The sequence below is a fragment of the Phaseolus vulgaris genome, chromosome 8, assembly GCF_051622355.1.
Source record: "Phaseolus vulgaris cultivar YP4 chromosome 8, ASM5162235v1, whole genome shotgun sequence".
NCBI classification, from domain to species: Eukaryota; Viridiplantae; Streptophyta; class Magnoliopsida; order Fabales; family Fabaceae; genus Phaseolus; species Phaseolus vulgaris.
In genome coordinates this window covers 16,895,318-16,906,061 of record NC_143505.1, presented here as the reverse complement: position 1 = coordinate 16,906,061, position 10,744 = coordinate 16,895,318, and the positions used below count along the sequence as shown (strand labels likewise).

General features: G+C 34.6%; 1 protein-coding gene across 1 annotated transcript; it reads left to right on the top strand.

Moving 5' to 3' along the window:
• Positions 1-1,073: 1,073 nt before the first annotated feature.
• Positions 1,074-4,487, top strand: LOC137824672 (uncharacterized). The gene is made up of 4 exons (XM_090294044.1): positions 1,074-1,403; positions 1,590-2,049; positions 3,488-3,573; positions 4,410-4,487. Exons 1-4 carry the CDS (start codon positions 1,074-1,076, stop codon positions 4,485-4,487), a joined length of 954 nt encoding a protein of 317 aa, XP_090150170.1.
• Positions 4,488-10,744: the final 6,257 nt, after the last annotated feature.

The following is a 10,744-nucleotide window of genomic DNA, read 5'->3' as shown; positions in this document are numbered from 1 at the left end:
AGCAAGGGCTGGTCATTTACATAGCTTATTCCCTAAGCTACCCAAAATGCTCCTAAGATCACGCCCCCCTTACTAAGCCCACTCCCCAAGCTTCTAGAATTTTCTAAACTAAAGCCTAAAGATGCTTTTACAAAAGAGGTGTCTAATGTTTCCCTCTAAGCACCTTTCTAAACACTTTTCTATATTATTTACAAATTAAAAGAAACTATAAAGAGAGATATTTAATTGAAGCCCATTCTTGAAAGCTTGTAGACTTCTTCGGTGTTAGGCTTGATCCTCTCTTTATTTTATGTCTTCTTTTAATTTTGAGAAGACTAGAACGAAGAACTTCAAATGTGAGGGTGAATGCCCTCTTCCTTCATTAATAAAAGCCTCCTTTATTTGATTCTCATCACTTAGAGGTTTCAGAGTTTTGTTTTGAGCTATGGATATCTAAATATTTGTATTTCTATAAATCCTAATCATGTATTAGGAATGTTTTGAAAAAACTCCAAGTTTGTATAGAAACTGGTAGAACTTTTATTGTAATAGTTATATGTAAATTATGGGGTGTTACATTTAATGGTATCAGAGCGGTTCATCCTTAGGATAACTTGAGGGTAGTGGGTTTATTCTGTTTCTCATGCGTGTAGATTTTCGTTTAAGTCTAGCCTCAAGACTTAGTTAAAAGTTTCTAATAAGATGTTTGACAAAGTTGTTTTTTTCTTGAAATCTTGTTTGTGTTGGAGTCAAGTTAATTGTTATGAATAAAGATGAAAGTATTAAGATTGAAAAGAATCTTGATAGAGTGGTGAGGGTGCACACTTATGACTAGATCAAGATTATTTTCTATCTTAATTCTAAGTAGCTAGAGTACATTTTGGAGATAAGTTTTGATTGGTTTTTACTTGTTTCGTATGATTATTTCTTTAAAGTTAATTTGTCTTAAAGATGTAGTTGGCAATTTTTAGTAATTTCTAACCCAATTCTTTGTGGGCTTAGTAGATGGCACGTAGACCACCTACTCCTCCTCCACCAGTAGATATGCCCAACTTAGCTCGGGCAATAGAGATGATGGCAACAGCCTTGCTACTATGGCACAACAGCATCAGGCCGCCCTTCACCAATTAGAAACTACTAGATTAGCAGTTGAAGCATCTCAGCTTCATCAACAACCCCATACCTTTAGTCTGGAGGATTTTGTAAGACGCAATCCACCCAAGTTTAATGGGAAGGTAAATCCATATGAAGCAGACCAGTGGGTGAGAGACATAGAAAGAATCTTTGAAGCTACTCAATGCCCTAAAGAGATAAAGTTATCCTATGCCATTTTTGTACTAACTGAAGAAGTTGAATTCTGGTGGATAGGCATGAATCAAATGATGGAAGACAGAGGAGAAGATGCCACTTGGGAGAACTTCAAAGTAAGATTCCTAGAGGAGTATTTTCCTGATAGTGTCAGATATGCAAAAGAAATTGAATTCATGCAGTTGGAACAAGGAAATCTTTCAGTTACTGAATATGCTACTAGGTTCAAACACCTAGCTAGATTCTACACCCAGACCATGACTGAGGCTTGGAGATGTAGAAAATTTGAGTTTGGGTTGAAGCAAGAGCTTAAAGAAGTGGTGATTCCTATGTCTATTAGAGATTTCCCTGCTCTAGTGGAGAAAGAAAAAGTAATGGAGAGTTTGAAAAGTAGTAGCAGACTTGCTAAGCCTCAAGTGGGAGGACCTTCTAGAAGCACACCCAAATATGAAGATAAAAAGAAGCCTTATTCCAGACCTCAATCCTTCAGAAGTGGAGGGCCTACTTCTCAGTTGCTACCAAATGTCAAATGTTTTAGATGTGGTGGGGAACACATAGTTAAATTTTGTCCTCATCCAGTGCCAAACGTTACATGTGATAGATGTCATAGATATGGTCATGCTACAAATGACTGTCATGCCAGACTTCCAGTCCCATATATTACTAGAGTGCAGCAGAATAATAATCACAAACCCAAAGCTACTGGTAGAGTTTTTGCCATTAGTGGAGGCAAAGCTTCACAGTTTGATAGACTTGTTAGAGGTATTTGTTTTATCCTTGGAACACATTTATCTGTATTGTTTGATTATGGGGCAACCCATTCTTTTATATTTTTTTGATTGTGCTAAGAAACTTAAGTTGCCAGCCCGAGAATTAGAATGAGTTGGTGGTATCTACACCAACAGAAGGTATTATAGTAACTTCTTCCATGTGTGCTGAGTGTCTAGTAATTATAGATGGGCAGAGATACAAAATCAACATGATTTGTATACCTCTAAAAGATTTAGAGGTTATATATGGAATGGATTGGTTGTCTGCTAATCATATCCTTATAGATTGTGTTCGGAAGAAGTTAATTTTCCCTAAATTAGAAGGAGTGCAGGTTATCTCAGCTCATCAGTTTGAGAGAGAGATACGAGAAGGTGCAGAAGGTTTTATGCTCTTGGCTTGTTCTATAGTTACTGATAAAGTACAAAAAGATATGTTTGTAGTTCAGGAGTTTATGGGTGTATTTCCTGATGAGATTCCTGGACTTCCACCTAAAAGAGAGATAAAGTTTGCAATAGACTTGATTCCTGGAGCAGGCCCTGTGTCAATTTCTCCATATCGAATGGCACCAGCAGAGTTAGCTCAATTGAAGAAACAACTAGAAGACTTATTGGAGAAACAATTCATTCGACCTAGTGTTTCTCCATGGGGAGCTCCAATGCTATTAGTAAAGAAGAAGGATGGTTTGTCACGTCTATGCATAAATTACAGACAATTAAACAAGTTAACAATAAAGAATAAATATCCTCTTCCTAGAATTGATGATCTGATGGATCATTTGCATGGGGCAATTGTCTTTTCTAAGATAGATTTGCGCTCAGGTTATCACCAAATTTCAGTGAAAGCGGAAGATGTTCAGAAGACTGCTTTTAGATCAAGGTATGGTCACTATGAATTTCTGGTCATGCCATTTGGTGTGACCAATGTTCCAGCTATCTTCATGGATTATATGAATCGGATATTCAAACCTTTCTTGATAAGTTTGTGGTAGTGTTCATAGATGATATCTTGATCTATTCTCGTACAAGGGAAGAACATACAGAACATCTTAGAATTGTCCTGAACATTTTGAGAGAAAAACAATTATATGCTAAACTTTCAAAATGTGACTTCTGGATGTCAGAAATACAATTTTTTGGACATGTCATCTCTGCACAAGGAATATCAGTAGATCCTTCTAAAGTGGAGGTTGTACTTTAGTGGGAACGTCCTAAAACAGTTACAGAAATTAGAAGCTTTGTCGGGTTAGCAGGATATTACAGGAGATTTATAGAAGGCTTTTCTAAAATAGTGGTTCCTTTGACCCAATTGACTAGAAAGGATCATCCTTTTGCATGGACTGAACAATGTGAGAGAAGCTTTGAAGAGTTGAAAAGAAGGTTGATTAATGCTCCTGTATTGACAATCCCTAATACCAATCAGTCTTTTGAAGTTTTCTGTGATGCTTCTTATCATGGATTGGGTTATGTTCTGATGCAGAATAAGAAAGTTTTTGCCTACGCTTCTTGTCAGTCAAAGGTGCATGAAAGAAATTATCCAACTCATGATCTAGAATTGGCAGAAGTTGTCTTTGCTTTAAAAATATGGAGACATTTTCTTTATGGAGTTAGTTTTGAAGTGTTTAGTGATCATAAAAGCTCGAGGTATTTGTTTGATCAGAATGAGCTTAATATGAGGAGGCAGAGGAGGTGGATCGAATTTTTAAAGGACTACGATTTCCAGCTAATATACCATCCTGGGAAGGCAAATGTTGCAGATGCGTTGAGTCATAAAAAGATACAAATGTCGTCGCTTATGATTAGAGAGCTAGCATTGATTGAAGATTTCAGGAGTATGAATTTGGAGGTTTCCATGTCTTCAAATTGCATTAGTTGTAATACAGTTGTTATAACTAATGGATTTCTAGAGAAGATGAAGGAGAAGCAGTTGGAAGATTCAAAATTGAAGAACTTGATGGGCTTATTAAATACTGACAAAGCTAAAGATTTCTCTTTAGGAGTGGATGGTATTTTGAGATTCAAAAATAGAATATGCATACCAGAGGATAATGAACTAAAGCAAACAGTGTTATCTGAAGGTCATAAAAGCAAACTCAGTTTACATCCAGGAATGACCAAGATGTATCAAGATCTCAAGAAGTCTTATTGGTGGCATGACATAAAAAATGATGTAGCTAAGTTTTTAGTTGCTTGCTTGACTTGTCAGAAATAAAAGATTGAACATCAACGACCTGGAGGCATGTTAACTAAGTTAGACATTCCAGTGTGGAAGTGGGATAGTATTTCAATGGATTTTGTTACCCACTTACCACATACTTTGTGAAAGCATGACTGTATTTGGGTCATAGTGGACAGGCTGACAAAGACGACACACTTCCTACCTATAGACTTGAGAATCTCTATGCGGAAGTTGGCCCAGCTTTACATAGATGAAATAGTCAGATTGCATGGTGTACCCTCCAGCATAGTTTCAGATAGAGATTCCAGATTCACCTTCAGATTCTAGCAAACACTTCAAGAAGCTTTGGGGACTAAACTCAGACTTAGTTCAGCATACCATCCTCAGACTGATGGACAATCAAAGAAAACTATCCAGTCCTTAGAGGATTTGCTTAGGACTTGTGTGTTAGATCATTTGGGCAGTTGGGATGAAATTCTACCATTGGTAGAGTTCACTTACAATAACAGTTACCAAGCTAGCATAGGAATGGCTCCTTTCGAGGCATTGTACGGAAGAAAGTGCAGGACACCTCTGTGCTGGTTTCATGATGGTGAGAGTGTGTTAATTGGACCAGAATTAATACAACAAACCAATGAGAAAGTCAAAATGATTCAGGAAAGATTGAAAACATCTCTCAGCAGGCAAAAATCTTATGCAGATCAAAGAAGAAGACCTTTAGAATTCTTTGAGGGTGAACATGTCTTTTTGAAAGTTACACCATTCACTGGTGTAGGAAGAACACTCAAATCCAAGAAATTGACTCCTAAGTTCATAGGACCTTATCAAATTCTCAAGAGAATAGGTCTTGTGGCTTACGAAATTGCTTTGCCTCCTCCTTTAGCTAACATTCACAATATTTTTCATGTATCTCGGCTAAGAAAGTACGTACCTCATCTCAGTCACATTCTAGAGTCTGATTCAATCTAGGTGAAAAAAAAATTGTCATTTGAAGTGAAGCCAATCATAATTTTAGATTCACAAGTGAAACAACTTCGTGGAAGAAGTATTCCCATGGTGAAAGTATTATGGGATCTCATCTCTGGAGATTCCACTTGGGAAATTGAAGAGGAGATACGATCATCATACCCTAATCTCTATATTGGTAAGTTCATTTTCGAGGACAAAACTTTTTGTAGTTGGAGATAATGTGACAGTGTTAAAAACACGCACAACAGACCCCCACCCCCTATCACGCACCATTCTTTTGTTTCTTCTTTCTCCCTCCATTTCTCCCTTTTATCTTCTCTCTTAATTTCTCACTTCATACCTCATTTATTTTAGAATCTGATCAGACCACGTTGTAGCTGGCGAGATAAGGAACATTTCTACCCGATCAGATTTTCAAACAGAGTAAGTTCATTTTTACTCTAAATATCCTTTGTCCTCTGTTTTTCCTTAGGATTTAGTCATTAATCTTTGTGGGGTCAGTTGAGAAGTTTAATCCTCTTAACTTATTCTATTTTATACTGAATTTTTGTTCTGTTTTGATAACTTGCATTAGGCCCGTAAATCTTGAAGCTTATCCAGACTGTGGGGAATAAAATTCTAGAAGTTGCTTGGAAAGCAAGCAATTGAGGTCAGGGAAGCTAAATTTATTTTTTTTAATAGCACCCTAGGATAGAAGATCTGAATGCGGAAGGGACGTGGTCCCAATATTGGATTTCTCTTGCAGGGGTGTTATTTGTGTTATATATTGTGTGTTTGTTTATATATTATTTAAACTTTATAAATATTATATTTTGATAGTTTGAGAGTTAAATATTGTTTTTGACGTTGGAAAATTTCTGGAATGATATGAATTTTTAAATGTTATGTGATTGAATGATATGTATATATACGAATGATGTAAATTGTATGAAATTGATGTCATACATTTGGGATAATGTATGAGTTGTTGTTTAATGGTACGTTAAGTATGAAAAGTCTATGTTTAACGGAGATCCTCTGGCTTCACTAATGATCTAAGTCATGTAGACTAAGATATTAGGTGGTGAGAAGCTGAGAGGGAGTTCATACACACTGGGTCCCACTGTAGACACTCTGAAGGAGGAGGGCCAAGCACATCTCACCATGGAAGCCAAGACCCAAAGCTAGACCGTGATGAGCATCTAGACTTAAGGAAGGAGCGTCTAGGACGTGATGAGGGAAGGCTACACATGGAGCGTCTAGGAGGAGACCTAGACCGTCTAGGCCCTATTACAAGGTCAATGGCTAAGCACATTCACGCCCAATTGGATGAAGCCACGGATGGAAGAGAGAAAGCCTTGTACATGTTACATGGAGGCCCATTAGGGGTGCTTAGTAATTAGAGTAGTGCTAGAAAGCATAAGAGAGTGAACATTCTAGAAACTCTTCTTACTTGGCCGGTCATGAGCATGTGCCATGTGCCTTGTCATTTTGCATTTCATTTGGCTTTCATTTCCTTAGGAATTAGTTTAGCTTTCATGGCCCTATAGCTTATAAATAGGAAGGCCATCTCTTGTATTTTGCAAGATTATTGTGAGTAAAGTTATGCTGCCCTTTTTGTGCCCAGCTTTGCTTCTACCTAGATTCTAGGCTCTAATCTTCACATCCTTCACCTTTCCTTGGGCTGGCCGAACCTCCCAACTTCCATACATACCATGCACCTTCAAGATCACCATAGCTCTTAGGAGGATCTTGCACACACACATCCATGGCTTCCGCACCATCCTTTATATGATTCTAAGAAGAACTTCATGAGATTGCCATCACACTCGGTATTGGATGTTTGAACTTACCCTGATCCTTTCTATTGGATTCGCTGGTAATCTTTGGGTCAGGTGTTAGTCTCTGGTAAGGGCATACTTAATGAGTCTTCCGGAAGACGAAGTGGGATTGAAATGAAATCCAATGATTGTGATTGAAAGTAGATCCATGTGTGGTCTATATGAATGATGGAATTGGTATTGGAATTTTACATGAAATTACTAAAGAAATGTTTATAAATTATTAGTCTAAATTGGTTCTATTTCCATGAATTATGTTATGGATTTTCTTTGCATTAGCTTACCCTTGCTTTTCTTGTTGTGTTTGAACTGCGATGACTGTACTACGTACACGAGCAGATGATCTTACAGGTGTCGGAGGGTCTGAAGAGCTTTAGGGTGTTGATTTTGAAACCTGTATTGTAAATATTTATATTGCTATAAATCCTAATCATGTATTAGGAATGTTTTGAAAAACTCCAAGTTTGTATAGAAACTGGGAGAACTTTTATTGTAATAGTTATAGGTAAATTATGGGGTGTTACATAGATAAGCAATCAATGCAATATATTGTCTTAATCCGCAATTAATGAAAAAATTAAATGCAATATACTTTTAACCGTATAAGGAGATTATTTTTTACGCGAACATATTACTTTTTAATATATATAATATAATCATTTAATTTATTTTCTTCTCTTTTATGATCTTTCAAATAATCATCAATTCCGATTCTGTTGTTTTTCAAATTCCATTTTTTTTATAATTTGCAACTTATTTATCTGTTTAAATGAAGATTTTAATTTTTCTTATCTTAAATTTAAATCTCTCAAATGATATTTCAAATTTAAATAAAAAAATAAAAAAAATAAAAAAATATATATTAAAAAAACTTAATTGAAGCAATCACTTTATTTAAAGTTCTATAAAATAGTCACAAGTATAGTATAAATTAATCATAGACAACAACATTGATTGAGAGATCCTTGTTGGACACAGAAACCACTCTTAAACCCCTTTGATGCGCAATCTTCCTAGCAATTTCCAGTGCAAAGACCGAAGCACCGAAGGTTTTCATCGATCATTCCTGTTATTGGTTCTACTACTGCTCCTCCTGCGTTCAGATTACCAAAAAATTTATGAATTTTCACAACAAAATTATACCAAATTTCACTATAGAAAATAAGAAAGAATAAGAAAATATCACTTCCCCTAATATTATATGCTAAATAGTAAACTAGAGAATGAAAATAATTTGGTTTTTCCAATTACCTGATGTCATAACCAAAGCAACGAACAAAACACGGAAGAGAAAAGGAAGACAAAAGCGAGAAGCCATTTCAAGAGAATGATATTTTTCAGTTTGATCTTTTGTTTATTATGAGATGAATGTTTAGGGTTCTACTCATTATATATAAAATTATATATAAAGGCCATTAAGGATTATCATTTACTACTCATTATTATGCGTTATTGAAAATATATTAAAAAATTAACCTTTGGTCAAAAGAAAATCATGAAAGTTATTTAATAAATGAATTGTTTAATACATTGAAAGTTTAAAATTTAATTTTTAAATTATATTCTTTTTATTGATAAACAAGGTTCATATTTTTTGTTGAAAGGTGGGTGTTATTTGCGTATTTTATGGAAAGTAGTGAAGAGGATCAATTGTTTATTTCTTTCTCATTAATTTCATTAATATTGTAATTAATAATTATTATAACTTCTCCATGAGATGCTTCAAAAGATGTTTTTAATTTTAGCGAACATATTTAATTAAAAATTAACTAACAATATTAATGTGTAAAAATATTATCATATATATATATATATATATATATATATATATAAAAGTATTTATACAAGGTGAAGGAGAGCCAAAATAAATAAATAAAGTCTATTTTTTTTTCAAAAGTTGTTCCTATAATTGTTTCTAATATATATGCTTATGTACAATGCAATTCAAAATCGAAACAATACATAAAAGAAGGTAAATTATAGAAATAAATTTTCTAACGTAAGAAACTGTATATAGAATGAGACATTTTAATTAACAAATTGCAATAACTCAATTTCATTCAAATACCAACATACAACAACCATATAAATCACTTATGAATGAATACATCAAGGATATTGAATAAGTGGAATATCAACTAACGCATTCGGAAATACCCATATTAAATATGTCTCATGATACATTAACTTTTAATCCAATCCAAAACTTAGATTAACAAGCGAACCTAAGAGTAATGGATCAAGGTAATTTCAATACTACCGAAGTTGAGCATTTATATATGTGATGATGTGGAAGAAATCCCCCTCAATCTCTCACCACCTAATGTTTTAATCTATATGACTTAGAACATGAGTGAAACAAGAAGATCTTTGATACAGCATAGGTCACTACAAGAAAATATAGTTTTACGGGGTTTTATTTTTACATTGCAAAGGGTGAAAACTTTTTGAACAAGATGTTTTGATGTCTCCAAATCCAAGTGGAAAGCTTGAAGACTTTGATGCTGTTGTGTGTGTGTGTGTCTAGTTGTTTGAAACTTGTTAATTCACTCCTTAAGATGATCCAAACTCAATTGAATCTTTAACATTTTGAAAAGGCGAGTTTTCTAAAAGGAAGTGAAATTTCAACAGGTTGAAATTTTGAATCAACAAGTTGAAATTTTGAATCAAACAGGTTGTTTGACACTTAGTGGATTTTAAAATAATTTGGAAAAGCCTTGTCTTTACCTTTACTGTCAAACAAATTTCAACAAGTTGAAATTTCGAAACAACAGGTTGTTTGACACTTAGTGGATTTTAAAATGATTTGGAAAAGCTTTGTCTTTGCCTTTGCTGTCAAACAAATTTCAATAGGTTAAAATTTCAAAACAATAGGTTGTTTGACACTTAGTAGATTTTAATGCTGTCAAACAAAAATCAATCAGTTATTTCGAAAAATCAACCGATTGTTTTGCTGAAAACCTTAATAAAATTCTGTTAAGTGGTTTTTCTGTTTTAAATGATTCCAACAGCTTTTGGGCTTTTTTGTAACTGTTTTAGCCATTTGATTGAAAGATAAAAAGGTAGATTTACGCTCCTATGCATTAACGAAGTGAGAGAGATCAATCAAAAACAGTTTTCAAGTTTTCAAAGAGCTTTTGGATCATCTCAAGTGTGGAATAGGATTGAGTCTTGTATTCTGAACTTTGATCTTGTGATTTACCTAGATGTATTCTATTCTCTTCTTTCTTGATAACTGTATTTCTGTACTGGTGTTGCTAAGAAGTGTTGTGTGTTCTTGAGGGGATCAAGATCAACATTCTTAGTATGGTTTTTGCCAAGGAGTGGTGTGTGTTATTGAGGGGTTCATGATGAGAATAAAAAAGATGCTATTAATAGGAGGAATAGACAAGGGCTAAAACATTTAAAGTTCTTCTCATTAGTCTTTTCAAAAGATGAGGCCCAAGCCAAAGAAGGCCAAGCCCAAGAAGCCCAAGCCCAACGCATGAAGAGCAAGGCCAAACATTAATAAATGAGCATCAATGGATGTCTCTTTTTGTAATTACTTTTGTGTAGTTTTTAGTAGAACTTTAAAAGGAAGGTGTAGATATTAAATAAGGGGTGCTAATGTACAAAACAAAGTCACACCTTCCATGTGACATAAAAGAGTAGGTGTAGATATAGTTTTAGGAGGTGCCAAAGTAGGAAAGCAAGTCACATGATTTCTCATGTGACTTGTTTTG